At 49.0% G+C, this 15,641-nt stretch overlaps 13 protein-coding genes across 13 annotated transcripts; 7 read left to right on the forward strand and 6 right to left on the reverse strand.

Moving 5' to 3' along the window:
* On the reverse strand, positions 1-1,273 carry NEMAJ01_1982 (uncharacterized protein; the record flags this gene model as incomplete). The annotated part of the gene is made up of 1 exon (XM_047915820.1): positions 1-1,273. A coding segment is annotated over one exon (1,273 nt), but the record flags the coding sequence as incomplete, so codon positions are not given.
* Positions 1,274-2,561: 1,288 nt separating this feature from the next.
* On the reverse strand, positions 2,562-3,359 carry NEMAJ01_1983 (uncharacterized protein; the record flags this gene model as incomplete). The annotated part of the gene is made up of 1 exon (XM_047915821.1): positions 2,562-3,359. The coding sequence occupies one exon, from the start codon at positions 3,357-3,359 to the stop codon at positions 2,562-2,564; it is 798 nt and encodes a 265-aa protein (XP_047771778.1).
* A 73-nt stretch (positions 3,360-3,432) lies between these two features.
* Positions 3,433-4,752, forward strand: NEMAJ01_1984 (adenosylhomocysteinase; the record flags this gene model as incomplete). The annotated part of the gene is made up of 1 exon (XM_047915822.1): positions 3,433-4,752. One exon carries the CDS (start codon positions 3,433-3,435, stop codon positions 4,750-4,752), a length of 1,320 nt encoding a protein of 439 aa, XP_047771779.1.
* A 912-nt stretch (positions 4,753-5,664) lies between these two features.
* On the forward strand, positions 5,665-6,414 carry NEMAJ01_1985 (uncharacterized protein; the record flags this gene model as incomplete). The annotated part of the gene is made up of 1 exon (XM_047915823.1): positions 5,665-6,414. One exon carries the CDS (start codon positions 5,665-5,667, stop codon positions 6,412-6,414), a length of 750 nt encoding a protein of 249 aa, XP_047771780.1.
* Positions 6,415-6,442: 28 nt separating this feature from the next.
* NEMAJ01_1986 (uncharacterized protein) lies at positions 6,443-6,928 on the forward strand (the record flags this gene model as incomplete). The annotated part of the gene is made up of 1 exon (XM_047915824.1): positions 6,443-6,928. The coding sequence occupies one exon, from the start codon at positions 6,443-6,445 to the stop codon at positions 6,926-6,928; it is 486 nt and encodes a 161-aa protein (XP_047771781.1).
* A 420-nt stretch (positions 6,929-7,348) lies between these two features.
* On the reverse strand, positions 7,349-8,653 carry NEMAJ01_1987 (phosphoglycerate kinase; the record flags this gene model as incomplete). The annotated part of the gene is made up of 1 exon (XM_047915825.1): positions 7,349-8,653. One exon carries the CDS (start codon positions 8,651-8,653, stop codon positions 7,349-7,351), a length of 1,305 nt encoding a protein of 434 aa, XP_047771782.1.
* A 43-nt stretch (positions 8,654-8,696) lies between these two features.
* On the reverse strand, positions 8,697-9,395 carry NEMAJ01_1988 (CCR4-NOT transcription complex subunit 4; the record flags this gene model as incomplete). Its single annotated transcript, XM_047915826.1, has 1 exon — positions 8,697-9,395. The coding sequence occupies one exon, from the start codon at positions 9,393-9,395 to the stop codon at positions 8,697-8,699; it is 699 nt and encodes a 232-aa protein (XP_047771783.1).
* A 66-nt stretch (positions 9,396-9,461) lies between these two features.
* Positions 9,462-10,163, forward strand: NEMAJ01_1989 (20S proteasome subunit alpha 6; the record flags this gene model as incomplete). The annotated part of the gene is made up of 1 exon (XM_047915827.1): positions 9,462-10,163. One exon carries the CDS (start codon positions 9,462-9,464, stop codon positions 10,161-10,163), a length of 702 nt encoding a protein of 233 aa, XP_047771784.1.
* A 1,204-nt stretch (positions 10,164-11,367) lies between these two features.
* Positions 11,368-12,444, forward strand: NEMAJ01_1990 (uncharacterized protein; the record flags this gene model as incomplete). Its single annotated transcript, XM_047915828.1, has 1 exon — positions 11,368-12,444. The coding sequence occupies one exon, from the start codon at positions 11,368-11,370 to the stop codon at positions 12,442-12,444; it is 1,077 nt and encodes a 358-aa protein (XP_047771785.1).
* Positions 12,445-12,886: 442 nt separating this feature from the next.
* Positions 12,887-13,330, forward strand: NEMAJ01_1991 (small subunit ribosomal protein S19e; the record flags this gene model as incomplete). Its single annotated transcript, XM_047915829.1, has 1 exon — positions 12,887-13,330. The coding sequence occupies one exon, from the start codon at positions 12,887-12,889 to the stop codon at positions 13,328-13,330; it is 444 nt and encodes a 147-aa protein (XP_047771786.1).
* A 41-nt stretch (positions 13,331-13,371) lies between these two features.
* Positions 13,372-13,992, forward strand: NEMAJ01_1992 (uncharacterized protein; the record flags this gene model as incomplete). Its single annotated transcript, XM_047915830.1, has 1 exon — positions 13,372-13,992. One exon carries the CDS (start codon positions 13,372-13,374, stop codon positions 13,990-13,992), a length of 621 nt encoding a protein of 206 aa, XP_047771787.1.
* A 47-nt stretch (positions 13,993-14,039) lies between these two features.
* Positions 14,040-14,663, reverse strand: NEMAJ01_1993 (uncharacterized protein; the record flags this gene model as incomplete). The annotated part of the gene is made up of 1 exon (XM_047915831.1): positions 14,040-14,663. The coding sequence occupies one exon, from the start codon at positions 14,661-14,663 to the stop codon at positions 14,040-14,042; it is 624 nt and encodes a 207-aa protein (XP_047771788.1).
* A 175-nt stretch (positions 14,664-14,838) lies between these two features.
* On the reverse strand, positions 14,839-15,432 carry NEMAJ01_1994 (CDP-diacylglycerol--inositol 3-phosphatidyltransferase; the record flags this gene model as incomplete). Its single annotated transcript, XM_047915832.1, has 1 exon — positions 14,839-15,432. The coding sequence occupies one exon, from the start codon at positions 15,430-15,432 to the stop codon at positions 14,839-14,841; it is 594 nt and encodes a 197-aa protein (XP_047771789.1).
* Positions 15,433-15,641: the final 209 nt, after the last annotated feature.

Consider the following 15,641-nt stretch of genomic DNA (forward strand, 5'->3'; position numbering starts at 1 on the left):
CGCACACGTCCACAAACTGTGCAACCTCCTCCCCGAAGCACCGCGCAAGAACCTCGTCAACCACTCCCGGGCTTATTTCCTCGCCCTCGACCGCGTCCAGCAACTCGCGCGCAAAGTCGCTTCTGAAAAGGAAAAACACGTCGCGGATCATTTTGAAGTGTCTGTGCACCCCAAACTCGGAAAACAGTCGGAGCTTCACATGCTCCTTCGCCCTCTCGTACACCTCCAGCACCCACTTCTCGTCAAACACGCCCTCGCTCGGCGCGTCTTCCAAGCACAGCGCGCCTCTGTCCCCCAGAAGGTGCAGCAGCCTCTTCACTCTTCCGGCATACACGATTCTTCTGGCGCTTCCAGCAGGTATGCACACAGGAATCTCGCTCTCCCCCAGCGCGGGCGTGCCCCACAGCACAGCTTCTTCCTGGATGAACAGGGACTCCGTTCTTTCCCCCTGCATCCACTTCACGAGGCTGTCTGAAAGCGGCACCTTGTACGCCCTCAGAATCTTCTGCGCCAGCTCCTGTGTCCACGGCGACGCTTTCATCTTCTCTGCAAACTGCACAATCTGCGGGCCGCAATTCTCTGGGAGGGAGGAAACCTCCTGCGCCAAGTGCAGCATCCTGTGCAGCCACTTCATTTTTCCTGCGTGCTTCACATAGAAAGAAAAAAGGCTGTCGACAGGCTCTGAGTATATCGCATTCCTGTACGCGCCCAGCTCTTCCCGCAAAGCCTCGTAGAACACGTTTTCGCATGCTTTGCTGTGCTTGCTGCACAGCGCATTCAAGCTCGCGTATGCTTCGCCTGCTGCACACACCTCATGCGCTATGTCAAAGAGTCCGGGCAGAATTTTCTTTTTGAGAAGCCTCCCTTTTCCGTCTGCTATTTCTCTAAACCACGACATGTACACCCCGATGCTGGCATTCTTCACGGCCCCGAGCGCGGTCTCCTCGGGGTCAACGGCGCACTCGCTTTCTGCAGCTGCGCCAGATGTTTCTTTCAGCTTGAACAGAAAGTACACCGCCTTTCTCACCTCAGGGGTGCTCTTCAGCAGCAGCTTCTCCACTTTGCAGTGGCTCTCTGGGCACAGAGCAGCCCTGGAAAGCGTTTTTATCTCGTGCGTGGACGGAATATAGAGGGACAGCTTCGTGTATGGCAGCAGATATTCCACCAGCGCCTTTTTTCTATCCTTGGACAGTACTATGTTTCGGTCTCTGCAGTACACCTCTATGATGCTCGCCACGGTGTCTCGCGTGCTTCTAATCGCAGGAAAATGCATAAAAATATTTGTGCTGCGCCATAAATACAAAGCGAGCCTTTGGGCCGACTGCACATAAGAGCGCGCATCTTTTACATAGCTGCTGTTTATTTTCGCGTGCTCACATGCGCAGTGCCCGAAAGCGGACAGTCTGCGCACTGCACACTTTGCATCTCTGTTGAATAGCACCATTCCTAGAAAGTGTCTGTGAAACTTTCCGCCGCGCGCTTTATTTCCACGGCCAGCTGCTTCCTTGCACTGCGCCTGTAAAAGGGGAAACTCCGCAGGAGGGAGCGTAAACATCAGTTGCAATACGGGAAGTGCCAAGTGAAACTCTGTCTTTTGTTCCTTTTGGCCTGTTTAAATAGAGCAAATCGGATTGCTCGGATGTGTGGGTAAGAAAGCCACTTCTCTTATCGTATTGAGCAATAGCCAATCCTGAGTATCTATGCTTTCAGCATACAACAGCACTACAGATTATGTGGATGGGTTTATGTTTGCACTCAATTCTGTCTCCGAAGCATGATGATTAGATAGATGCTCGTCCTATCTGCGGCGAGCTTGCATTGCTGTCTTTGTCCTATGCAGCAGTAAAGAAATAAATGGAATATTTCGAAGAAAATGCACTAAAGCATCTAGACATGTCCAAAGCCAGAAACCAGCCTTAGACCCAGATGGTTCTTCCGATATTGCAGCCCTGCCAACTGGCGCATGGGCATTTCCATTACAAAAGAATGGCTTTTTCGGGTTTCTGCCCAGCTCTGTTCATATTTCTGCAAAGGCAAATTATAAATCCATACGCTTGAATTTTCATTTTTGACTTGGTTTTATTCTAGCCCTCTGGGCATGCGCGCAAATGTAAATGTGTACGGCTTAAAAAACACACACAAAAATAGCATCCAGCAGAGGAGAGCGTAGCGAGAAAGCATAGCCCAGGCAGAACGCAAAGAAAGTGGTATCTGATGCAGTTTCTTTAAAACAGCAAAGAGACCTTCTTTCTTGGCCATGCGCAGTTTATTTCTAAGCGGCAGAAACAGTGTGTTCGTCCGGCATGTTTCAAAAACTGCTGGGCTTTAGCACACACAAAAAGCATGTATTTGCACAGCAGCAACGTTTTTAGAGACTTTTCAGGCATGCAGATTGCTTATTGCTGTCTTTTATTTAAAAAAACCTGCTTTAGGCGTGCGTGCTGAACTGCTGTATAATGTGCATGCGCCCGTGGCTTCCTGAAATATGGGCGCTTTCCTGGTATCAGGGCAAGCCCCCGGGCTGAAAGGTTGCTAGACAGGGCGCAGGGAAGGCCTGCGCGTTACTCAGGCTGCTCGATTTCTGACAGCATATGCTCAATGGTCTGGAGGCTGACCATTTGTATGTTCCTGTGCATGGTTTCGGCAAACTCTTTTTCTGGTATTGGGTACTCGGCCAGCTTGAAGAGTATTTGCATTCTTTGGTCTGGCTCTTTTATTCTTTCAGTTATGTATGCTCTATGGCCAACCTCTACGAGTGCTGAAGCAGCATGAAACAAAACCGGAAACCCGCGCGCGTAGAAGAGGTCCAGAATGATTGCATACACTGCCGGGGAGAGACGCGAAAACAGGGTAAGGTACCACCCTGCAGAGTAGTCGTGCGTGCTGTTGCTGATTTTCTGGACGCTTTTTCTTATGGTTTCGGGAAGCGTCAGGTTAAGGACTCTTTCGTGCACGCTGAGCACCTTTGCCACCAGGGACAGCTTTTTGTCAAACAGCCTTTCTATCCGGTTCTTTTGTATTGTGCGGCACAGTATGGAAAAAGACTCTTCCGCGGTGTAGAAGTGCAAGAGAAATGCTGCATAGTAGGAGAGGCCCTGGCAGTACTCGATCGAGCTATTGTACTTTGCAAACGCAACAAGCACTTCCTTTAGCTCCTTTTTTCTTTCGGGCGCGCTGTATTTCCGCACCTCTTGGCCCAAGGCGCCCATTGGGGCGTGCTCGGCGTGCACTGATCGCTCAATGTCCACTTCAATGTTCTGGAGCGCCTCGGGCGGGATGCACGAGCGCTTCATTTTGTCAAAGTCTTCCTGCATCGGGTTGTACATGAGCTCTTTCCACGCGGTTGCTCTTGCTTTCATGTGCTGTCACAGAGGAAAGATATGCATATAAGAACGTGTTTCAGAGTGAAATTTTTTTATTAGCACACCAAAAATGAGCACAGAAACACAAGTCTTTCCCAAATACAAAGTAAAGAAGCTGGAGCTGTCTGAAGAAGGAGAAGAAGCTATTCTGTTTGCAAAAAACGAAATGCCTGGGATAGCGTACTTGCGAAACAAATACGCCGAAGAAAAGCCGCTGAGGGGGGCAAGGATATCCGGGTGCCTGCATATGACAGTGCAGACCGCCGCCATGATCGAGCTTTTGGTGGACATGGGGGCAGATGTTGCGTGGTGCTCCTCAAACATTCTTAGCACGGAAGACAAGGCCGCAGCTGCTTTGGCGCAGAGGGGCCTGAGCATATATGCGTGGAAGGGGGAAACCGACGAGGAGTACAAGTGGTGCTTGCAGGCAGTGCTTTCCAAGTGGGAAAACGGCCCAAACATTGTAATAGACGATGGAGGCGACTTGACAAACCTTCTCCACACAGAGTACAGCCACCTTCTCTCTGGGATAATAGGCCAAACAGAGCAAACAACGACCGGCACGCACATTCTCCAGAGCATGCACAAGAGAGGCGTTCTGCAGATCCCCGCGATTTGCATCAACGAAAGCGTGATGAAGAGCAAGTTTGACAACATATACGGGTGCAGAGAGTCTCTTACCGACGGGATAAAAAGAGCCACGGACGGGATGATTGCTGGAAAAAGAGTGCACGTGTGCGGGTTTGGAGACGTGGGCAAGGGCTGTGCGCAGGCCATGTCTAGGATGGGCGCGGTTGTGACAATTTCAGAAGTCGACCCAATATGTGCCATGCAGGCGGCCATGGAGGGGTACCAGATAAGGCAAGTCGAGCAGGTGGCGGGAGACGTCGACATTTGGGTGACAGCAACAGGAAACCGGGACATCCTCACGGGCGAAACCATCCAAAAGATGAAGCACATGGCAGTTCTGTGCAACATTGGGCACTTCAACGTGGAGATAGATGTCGAGTGGATATACGCACACGCAGAGAAGCGGATCAGCATGGGGAACAACGCAGAGCGGATTCTTATGCCAAACGGCAAGTCCCTGGTTCTTCTTGCAGAGGGGCGCTTGGTGAACCTGGGGTGCGCCACAGGCCACTCAAGCTTTGTGATGAGCACAAGCTTCTCGTGCCAGGTGCTTGCTGTCATGCGCCTGTGGACAGAGTTCAAGGCAAGCGCTGAGAGCCGAGGAAACGTGCTTTTCCTTACAAGAAAGGAGGACGAGGAGATTGCACGAATGCATCTGCTGGGGATGGGCCATGCGCTGACAAAGCTCACGCCCGCGCAGTCCTCATACATGAGCGTGCCTGTTGAGGGGCCGTATAAGAGCGACGCATACCGATATTAACAAGCAGCGTGCGGTAGAAATTTGCCACAACTCGCGAGCCAGCGCCAAAAGAAAAAGATCGCAGCAGATGTTTTTGGAGCCTGCCAAATCAATTTGGGATGTCGGAAGGTTAAAAGCATACTGAGAATTTTATTTCCACAAGGCGGGCAGAGTTTGCTTGCAAAAACAATAAATTAGCAATAGTTACACAGTCTACAAGGGGGTGCGCCGGCCGAGCTTACAGAACAGCGCGCTTGGGCAAGCCAGAAGTCTGAGCAGGCTGCCATGCCGCCCGGACACACTGGCATTGCAAGGGCGATTGCCCAGAAAAGGCTTGGCACGCCTTCGTGGACTTGCTCAGGCGTAGCTTGGCCGCCTCGAGAGCCTGCTGCGTGCTTGCCATGCGTGCGTAGCGCAGTTCGTTTTTCTGCAAATGCAGCTTCTGTGCATACACTTGGGCGCGCAGCACCAATTTTTCTAATTGGATTTTTAATATTTGCGCAGCCCCTTATTTCTCACTTGCCTTTCTGGGCATATTGGCGGTGGCGCGAGGTGTGCCTGCTTTCTGGCTGGGATTTCTGTTTGTTTGCGCGTTTGTTTACACTGTTCAAAAAGTGGCACCTGCTTTGTTTGTGTACATGTCTTTCTGCTTAGGTTGTTTTCTTCCAAACAAAGGGGTTTCTTTGGTGCAATAGCTCTTCCGCGCTCGAAAAGTCAGGCTTCGCCCAAGTTCTGCATGCTGCGCTTTCTTGCGGAAGATGTTCAGCGCAAGCCCATTGGGCATTTTTTTGTGCTGAGGTCTAGGCGCTCTTTGTCAGCATATGGCCTTTTATAAAATAGAAGTGACCAATTAAATTTCATCATTTAGTGCGCCATTCAACTGCATCACAACTTATATTTCTAGCTTTTTTTATTTGTTGATAACCCGTTCATATGGACGAACATGACAACCACTATAAAGGAAAGAAGGCAAAGAGTATGCCTCAAGAAAAAGAAGAAATGCAGGTGAAGGGACCGTGGACAAGAGAAGAAGATGAAAAGCTCCGGACTCTTGTTAAGGCGTTTGGGCCAAAAAGGTGGACCTACATAGCAAAGAAGCTAGGGGGGAGAGTAGGAAAGCAGTGCAGAGAAAGGTGGCACAACCACTTGGACCCAAACATAATAAAAACTCCATTTACGTCGGAGGAGGACAGCATCATTCTTTCTTTGCACAGCAAGTATGGAAACAAATGGTCAGACATTGCGAAGCACCTTCCAGGTAGAACAGACAACGCCATAAAAAACCATTGGAACAGCAGCATGCAAAAGAAGGTTCTGAAAGCAAAAAGAGCGAATAGTGTGTCCGGAGACTTTATTAGCGCGCACGCGGAGTTTCGAGAGAGCAGAAAGTTTTTCAACGAGGACGGGCTGGAGAGCAGCTGTCCCCGCAGAAGAACCTCTTCTGTTTTTATTCCTGCTCAGAGAAACGACAGTCTGCTGAATGCGCTGGCACAATCAGCATATAACGAACTTTTAAAAACAAAACAGATGTATTATAGTGAAGGGCGTCCTCCCCTGCAGCGATGGAATATTCCTCTACAGACCATACAAAACGTAAGTGCTGATCGAACCAAAAAAAACTCATCCGATGAAGAGGAGGTCATGGCCGGGCTGGTCCTCTTGGCCACAGGCGAAAAATATTGAATAAAGCATTTTCGTATTTATTTTTGCTATGAATATTAGAAAATTATTCGACAAGATTCGCAGTGCCGACTCGTTTAACGCATTTTGGACGTATCCTGAGGAAAAAAATCTTTCCGTCTTAGAGGGAAAGCTTTCCTACATAAAGTCGGCCAGGGAATTGCGCTCGGCAGTTGTGCAGATCTGCAGCCAGGCCTTTGAGGAGAACGACGAAGGCAGTTTTTTGTACACAGAGGCGCAGAATCTGCTGCGGCACACAGAAAGCGTGGTGGAAAAGGCCGTTTCCATTATAAACCCTTCGGGCGCGTATGCGGAGGCCGTGAGCCTGAAAGAGGAGAAGGAAAAGAATAGATTTGCAATGTGGGAAGAGTCTGTGCGAAACAAGCTGTGTCAGCTGTATAGCGAGTCTCTCCTAGAATTCACAAAGGACGTCTCTGCGCACGAGGTGCAGGAACATGTAAAAATAGTCCTTTTTGGAGAAGAGCGTAGCGATTTGCATGCTCACATTGCACACTAGCGAATATTTGTATCAAGCTGCTTGCCGTGCAGAGTGTCCAAGCGCCGGGGCGCGCAAAGCGCTGCCCCATTAGAGCAGCGGACATGCTCGCTTTGCTTATTGCTCGGGCGGGCCAACTGTTTGGTTTTTGGGTTCGCTTGGAATGTTTTCAGAATAAATTAAATGCGTTTAGAATGTAATGTCTTCAGAATTGCTGAAATATTTTAAGCTGTTTATTTTTACATTTGCATGCGCTGCGCGCCGTTTTGCATTTAGAAAGGCTGCAGAAAAATGTGTGTTGCATGCCTGAAAAACAGTGCGGAAGAAAATGCAAGGGCTGCTTCTGGAACGCTGCCTGGGAAGCATTTACAGAGCCGGGCTGTTTCCAGCGCCGGGGTTCCGCTTGGCAGGGGCTTCTGGCTGCATAAAGACAGGGCGCGTTTACTTTCTGTCGCTTAGCGCCTGCACTCCAGGAAGTATATCCCCCTGCAAGGCGGACAAAGTCGCGCCGCCCCCTGTGAATACAAGGTCGAAGGAGTCTGCGTGCCCGTTTGCGTTTATGTATCCCCCGGTGTCTCCGCCGCCTGCACATATCATTGTGCGCTCGCCTTTTTCGACCAGCGCGTGCTTCCTGCGTCTGATGGCCTCCAAAGCGGCGTTTGTGCCGTGCGAAAACTCTTTAATCTCTGCCTGTCCAAGCGTCCCATTCCAGAAAATGCACTTGCTCTGCGAAATCAGCTCTTTTAGCTTTTCTTCCGTTTCGGGGCCGATGTCCTTTATCCGGCCCGTGCTCTCGCAGGCCTTTTTTTCGCATATAACGGTTTGGTCGTCCAAAACATAGTCTGCGGGGTAGAAGAGCGACACGCCCTCATATATGATGCTCTCTATAAGGCTTTCTGTTTGCGGGGCGATGGGTCTCTGCAGAAGAGGCACAGCGAGCAGCCCGCCCAGAAAGATGTTTGATGCTATCTTGGCAAGGTTCTTGACAAGCTGTATTTTATCTTCTAGCTTGCACCCGCCGATAATCAGCAGGTCGATTGGCTTGTTTTCCTGTGCTTGGAAGTTTTTTGTGTCCTTTCCAACCCGAATGAACTTCTCTATTTCTCTTTTGTTTACGCTGTTCAGCGGAGAGTGGTCCTGGATGGGCTTTGTCTTCCCCAGCAGCAGGCTTATGCCCTGCATTTCTGAGTCTATTAGCGTTCCTGCGACCTTCTCCAGATTTACGTCCACCACGGAATAGTCGGCCCGATGGAGAACTGCAAACGCGTCGTTCACCATCAGGTCGCAGTTCTCGCGGATGAAAGAGTCAAAAAGAGCCTTGCTTTTTTTGTCGCATCTGTCTTTTTCTACCTTCAAGCTCCGCAGGTTCTGCACAAGCACCCATTTGTTGTGCGTTTTAGCTCTTTTCATGTGCTCAAACACAAACTGCACAGGCACTCCCTCGCGCGCAAGGCACTGGTTGAGCTCTTGCAGCACTGGAAGCATGCTTCTGTCCTGCGGGCTGCTCTCGGGGTCTTCGTCGCACGCGGGCCTCCCCAGATGGGACCCAATGACTATGCTGGCAGCGCCTTCTCGCAGAAGAAAGTGAATGGTTGGAATGCTCTTCGCAATCTTTGCGTTATCTATTATTGCCCCGTCCACAATGGGGACGTTGTAGTCAACCCGCAGAAATATCCTTTTTCCCCGGACGTCCACATCGTCAAGCGCCTTTTTGCCGGAGTACACTTCATGCGTCCACGCTTTCATAAACACACAAATTATTTTAATCTTCTATTTATTAGTGTGTTCTCTATTTTTTTGCACATATGCTTCTTGCTGCAACCTCCGGTAATTCATGCATTTCCTCAACAGTTCTTCTATAAAATGGATTGAACTGGCAGGTTTCATAGTGCTTCTGGGCAGAAATTTGCTCAGGCTTGAATGTAAACAGGGCGGAAAGCCCCTCTATGTTCTCAGGTTCGCTTGTAGGGTGTTTCGGCTCAACAAACGGCTCCTTTTCCTGAGGTTTTCTTTCCTCTATGATCTTCTCTATTTTCGTTTTTAGCACAAACATCTGGTCCCGCGCAAAGGAATCTTCGTCTCTTCCCTTTTCGTGCAAGTACAGGCATCCCTCGTTGCTGCATTTGATTTTTCGCAGAAAAAACGAACAGTACTTTGTTGTCCCGAACGTGCAGCGAACGGCTTTTTCTCCTAGCCTAAAGCCATCCATTTCTCGAATGGCCTCCACTGCATACTCCTCCCTCAAATATGTGATGTATGCACTAAAACCCCCCTCGCAGCTTTTGTCAGGCTTTATCTCTTTTCTCTTGCTTAGCACAATCTTGACTATCTCGCCAAATCCGCCAAATAGGCTCTTTGACCGAAGCAAGTCCTCTCTAGCAAATTCCACGGGAATACCTACTGCATACACCAGATTTCGTTGGAGCACTCTTACATTTAGAAGATCGTCGTTTTCCAAATACTTTCTTTCCACGGATTCTGACTGCATTTCTTATGGCTTTCCGTTCTTAATAAAAATAAATGAAATATTAACTATTTGTTTTTTTGTTTTTGCATGTCGAGGAGCAACGAAAGGTACAACTATTTCTGCATGTTTACGCCCGAAGGGAAGATACTTCCGATTGAGGGAGTCATCAGGTCAACCGAGCACGGGAGCTCCTGTGTGGCACTGCGAAACAAAAACATGGCAGTGGTTATATCGCAAAGAACCAGCAAAAACGACAAGCTGACAGACGGCCAGACCAAGATAAAGCAGCTGGACGACAACCTTGTATACGTGTACTCGGGCATAACAAACGACGGGGTGAGGTTTGGAAACGACTTGAGGGACCAGATACAGTATGCAAAGTACATGCAGGGCTCGTCTCCCCCGGTTGCGCAGCTTCTTGAAGACAAGCAGTTTGAAAACGCGCTTGAAATAATGAGGTACGGGCGAAGGGCCTCTGGCATTTCTGTGATTCTTGCTGGAGTGGACAAGGACAAGATAGAGGTGTTTGAGATGGGTCCAACAGGAGAGCTCATTCCCTGCTTCGGGTCATGCATAGGGTCTCGCGCGCAGTCGGCCCGGACTATTTTGGAGCCGCACGGCGAAAGCATTTCAGAAATGCCAGACAACGAGCTTCTTTCATTGGGCATCCTAGCCTTTAAAAACGCAGTGAACGATCCCGATGTAATTTCGCGAGGGCACTTTGATGTGTGTAAGGTTTCCTTGTCCGAAGGCGTGGTGTTCATCCCTGGCTCAGAGATAGAGGCATAAGCTAATAAATACAAGCATGTTTTCTTTACACTGGGCCTGGGCAGGCACAAAAATAAACAAAAATAAAAGTGTAAAAAACTCGCACTGTCTTCTCTTTTTGTACAGGATTAATTCTGAAAATTGCACGTGTTTGCGCGCATGCGCAAAGTTCGAAGAAACCCAAGAGAATCTCTGCAAGCCCAGGCAGATGCATGTTTTTACATGCCCTTTATGCGCTCTGTGTCTGTGCGCCTGCATCTACCTTGAGAAAATGGCTCTTTCTATGGAGAGCACAGGAAGAGCCTGCCCTGCATAGAGCTCTGCGCAAAGCCAGCAAACCCAGGCGGTTCAGCCAGAGCCATTTTTGTGCAGCAAGAACAGGCGAGTTTTTAGAAACAGTTGCAGGCGGTCTACACAATATGTGTGGAGGTGGCCGAAGGCTGCGTAATGCATGGCTTTATGTGTGCGGCTCCTTCTCTGCAAGCGACCAGTATGGCCTGCTTTTTGCTGGGCGCGCGGGCCAAGACCATGGAAAAGCCACACTGTCCTGGCCTGGCGGCGCTGCAGAGCATGCCCATACACAGCGCACCGAATACTTCTATGCGATTGCCAGCTATTCTGCTGAGGCACACTTGCTTGCGTCTTTACTTGCAATGTAAAAATAAAATTGGCAATCCGAGTCTGATGGTACACAATGACGGCCAAGATCACTCACTTGGCACAAAGCTTCCGAAGAAACAATGCAAGCACACAGCAGCATGCCGCCCAATAATGGAATAGTAGCTGCGCTTTTTGCTCTGCCCTCAGAGAACTCTAGCTTGTTTCTGGGGTGCTGCAGCAGACCCCGGCATTCGCTCTGCGAAGAAGCAGCCTCTGCGTGTTCTTGGGCTTCCATGCAGTGGCGTCTGAATGTAAGACAAAGAGCTCGCACGCTTTTTAAGCTTGCAAGCTAGCAGTCAAATGGGGCTCGAAAATGTGGATCTGGCGATATTCTTTGCTTTTTATCAGCACATGATTTCATATGAGCATATCCGGCGCACTGTGGGCAGGTCATGCATGCGATGGCCCATGCCAAAAGACCCGGTGCAAGGCAGGACATGCGCATAGACAGGCACAGGCCCATGCCCATGCCCATGCGGGCTGGCTTAGAAAGGCGTGTTTCCTGCTAACTAATCATTAAAAACTCATCATATGTTATATGCAAAAAATTTTAGAAACAAGTGGCATGAAGTTGCAAATAGTTTTAGTTACGTGCGGTTTATATCTGTCCACTGTGCGCGCCAATATGTTCCTAAAAGCGGATGAATACTCCATGGAAAGCGAGCATGTCCCTTCTGTGGAAACAGAAATCACATTAGAAAAGATTTTAGAGGGGAATACAGAGGGAGTGGTTTTAAACAGCGAAGCTCTAGATGCTGCAAAAGACAAGAGGACGGCAGAAAGGCCAAAGAGGCAGAAACAAAAAGTGCACACGCACGAAAACAAGAAGGACAAGATAGAGAGCGTAAAAAGGGGCTTTTTTCAAACTATTTCCAAGAAGTACGAAGAAATTGTAAAGAAGCTAGCACAAAATAGCAGTGCGAACGAAAGGGGAAATTTGCTTGACTTATTTGATGAAAAATATGCTCCTTGGTTTCTTCTGCTCAGCTTCATGCTGGGCTGCAACATGGTTATGTTTGGAATAAGGCACCAGCTGTTCAACATTTTCATAATAACCAGCATACACGCGTTCAAACACATATACACGCAGTATGTGCAGAAGCTGTTTGACAGCCACGTGTTCCTAGATGCGCTGAGCTCGGAGAAACTCGAGTGGATTAAGCCATACATACTGCACGAGAGGTTTAGGCTGGCGGCGTGCGGGCTTGTGTGTCTTTTTCTTTCTTCTGTTATATGCTGGGCCATAAACACAGCGCTGAGAACAGTTGTTTTTCTGGGGTTTATATACGCGCTTGGGTATTTTCTCATGCAAGAGAAGATAGTTGCCTTGTCTGGAATGAGAAAAATATCTCTTCTAGTCATTCTTTTGGTCGGCTCCTTTATACTGAACAGGATTCTGTACAAGCGAATAACCCGATACATGCTCATACTAACATTTGGGTTCTATGGAGCGCTGCTGATCCTTTTGCCGGCGTCTGAGGTGCTAAACATAGGGCTTACTATTCCTAGCCTGGTTCTAAGCTACACCACCTGTGTGAAGGAGAGCGACATTTCGCTAAACGAAGAGTATGCATACATTGGAGTGCTGATGGTGGTGTCTATCATTCTGCAGGCCCAGACCACAAAAAAGAAAAGCAAATAAGGCTGCACAAAAGCGTGCCGCAGAAGGCTGGAAAGAACCGATAGCGTGCACACTAGGCGCGGAGGCCCGGTAGGCCCGAATTGCACACAATAAACACACAGGGGTTCACTTGCAAGCATACCATTAGAGCCTGTCCAAGAGCCAATGCAGGTCAGGCTGCGCCAGCAGATTCTTCAATGCCACTTTTCTATCTGCATGTGCTGTGCAAGGAGAACTTACATTGGGCGCGCCCTGGATGGCTTGGGGCGTGCGCAAGCAGTATGCGCAACTTGCCTGCTTTGGGGCACGCAGCCTGGCCGCAGGCGCAGCACAGATGCTGGCAGGCAGGGGCGCGTACATATGGCAGAAAAAGGCAGGCCTTGTCCGCAAAATTCTGCTTCTGCTTTTGCACAGTTTGGCCGACCAGAGAAGAACATAAATTTTTTTAATTTTAGTGCCCCAGATGAAAGTAGAAGAAATCTGTCCAGCCAAATTCATAGATGCCCTATCAAAGGCTCTGAAGGAAGAGAAGAAAATAGAGAAGCCAGTTGAGGCCGATCACATCAAAACCGGGCACGGAAGAGAGCAGGCGCCAATCCAGGAGGACTGGTACCAAATCAGAGCAGCCTCTCTGCTCAGAAAGCTTTACATGGAGGAGCTGACAAACCCCGAGAAGAGCAAGTACGGCTTTGGAGTTATGTGGTTTGCACGCGTCTACGGAGGGTCAAAGAACAACGGACACAAGCCATCACACACCGTGTCAGGGTCCAAGAGTCTGGTAAGAAGACTACTCCAATCTCTTGAAAATGTTAAACTTGTTTCTAAGGTGAGCATGGGAGGAAGAAAACTGACCCAAACCGGGCACTCGTACCTCAAGAGCATTGCAGAAAAAGTAGCAACAGCATAAATAAACGTATTTCTTTAAATATAAAATATTTTTTTATTCGCATGCAAATTAGCTATAAAGCAGCAGAGGGGTTTTTCCTTTTGGTTCCAATTCTACTTTCGTACGCCTTCAAGGGCAAGCTGAACGAAATTCTTACGCAGCACGTGCTGTACGTTCGGATTGCCTTTGTGGTTTCGATGTGCATAGACCTTCTGATTTCGTACAGAATCAAGTGCCGAGTGGAGCTGCACAACGTGAAGACAAAAATCAAGTTTGCCTTTGACGACTATGTTGTTGTGTCCAAGCCTGCGCGCGAAAACAAGGACCCCAAGCAGCCAGCGGAGGATGAGGAGGAAGAGACCGAAATAGAGATGACTGTGCACGACTACGACCTGAAGGTTATCAACTCGCACATGTCTCGAATGCTGTACAATGCAGCCATCCATTTGGCCATCCATTTGTACAGTAAGAGCACGCAGCCCATGATTATGCTCATAATGAATCCGGTGAAGAACTTCATCTTCTTCCCCCCGTACATTGAGTATATCACAGGGTGGTCAATGCTCAGGCCATTTTCAAGAAACTTTATAATTGGAGGGGCCGAGAAAAGGCGGACAACAAAGCCTGCAGAGTCCCTGGAAGAGATCCCAGAAAAAGACATGAAGGTTAAAAAAGAAGAATAGGTGAATAAAGTGCTCTTTTAGTACCATCAGACAATACACATTTTTATTTAGCTTGCTTCTTCGCCCAGTGGGAGGGCTTCGTGTTGCGCTGAGGCTTCGTCAGAGGCTGCCAGGCTTGCGATTTTTACGCGCGGGGTTTTCCGGGTGCTCTCTGCATTTAGGAAGGCCTTTATTACATTTTTTGTGATGGCCCGAACCTCCGAGTTCACAAGCGCGCTCTGTGGGTCTATCATAACCCGGATTCTCTCGTGCTTTTCCTTCCAGTCCGACAAAACTTTTTGCACCTCCAAAACATACCATGTCACGCCGTCCTGCACAAACGCAGGCTTTTTGTCTATCCTTCCAATGAGCCCGGCCTCTTCAATTGCTTCTTTTCCTGCGGTGTAATACCCAACCTCGCCCTTTTCTATGCCGCCCTTCGGGAAGATAAACTTCTTCTTGGCCCTTCCGTTTATCATGAAAAGCTTTCCGTCTTTCACTGGTATACATCCGGCAAGAGGCCGGCCTTTCTTTATTCGTAGAGACTTATTTGCCCCATTTCTGAAGCTGAGAAATATTGGCCACAAAACAAACATGCACACAACAAACCCCAGAACCACGCTTACAATTGCTCTTTTCATGCTGCCAAGCCATCTCATGGCAGGGTTATATAGGCGTATATGATGTTTCATCTCTTTAGAAACACTTAATGAAACATTACAGAAAACACATCCACACTGCACCATGCAACTGCAAGGCGCCTACTGGCTGCGCCGTGTTCTCTAGTGCGGTGAAAAGGCGCACACAGAAGGCATGCATATAGCAGCCCCTCTGTTATGCCCACGGCAGGCGCTTCTATTCCGCGTGCTACTCTGTGCCAAGCGTGCAGAGCGCTTTGTAGAGCTGAAGAATGTTTGTGGCCTGCTTAAACAAAAAAACTGCGCCAGTCACCTTAAGCAGAAAAATGCTGTGAAAGTAAAGAACATTTAGCAGAAACACCTCGGCCCCTAGGCACACAAGAAACAGCACAGGCTTTGCATAGTACACAGACAGCACTTTGTCTATAGCTCCGCCACCGCCATGCGCTTTGTGCGATGTTTTCTTGAGAAACCGACATGCAACGCAGAACATGTGCGAAACAATGTCTAGCACAAGGCATGGGCCAAGCATCGTTGAGATGTGCGGGTATGCAGCAGATATGCGGACCAGAAGCACGCCTGTCGAGGCCCTGTCTATGCTCATATCCAGGATATACCCAAGCTCAGACTCCTGCTTCAGACGCCGTGCCATGTGCCCGTCTAGCGCGTCTAGAAGATACGAAAGGCTGTACAGAAGCACAAACCCCCGCGATTCAAACAGGGTTGAAAGAAGAAGAAGAATGGCCCGAACATATCCTATGACGTTCGGCGCGTACAGTATGGTGTTTCTCGGTGCTGGCTCTTTGTCTACCTTGTCCTTCATAATAAAAAAATGTGCTGGATAGGCTTCATTTCTTTGGACAAGCGAACCATGCCCAGAAAGCCCATTATGCGTGGCAGAGCACGCGCTGAAAGCAGCATAGTGGAATAAAGGCCTGCGGCAAGGACACGCCCGAGAGCTGCCGATGTGTGCATGGGCGTGCGCTTCTAGCGGGGAAAAGTGCATGGGCTACCCGCTTTGTGCGAGCCACC

The sequence above is a fragment of the Nematocida major genome (assembly GCF_021653875.1).
Source record: "Nematocida major strain JUm2507 chromosome Unknown 2404, whole genome shotgun sequence".
Classification (NCBI taxonomy): Eukaryota; Fungi; Microsporidia; genus Nematocida; species Nematocida major.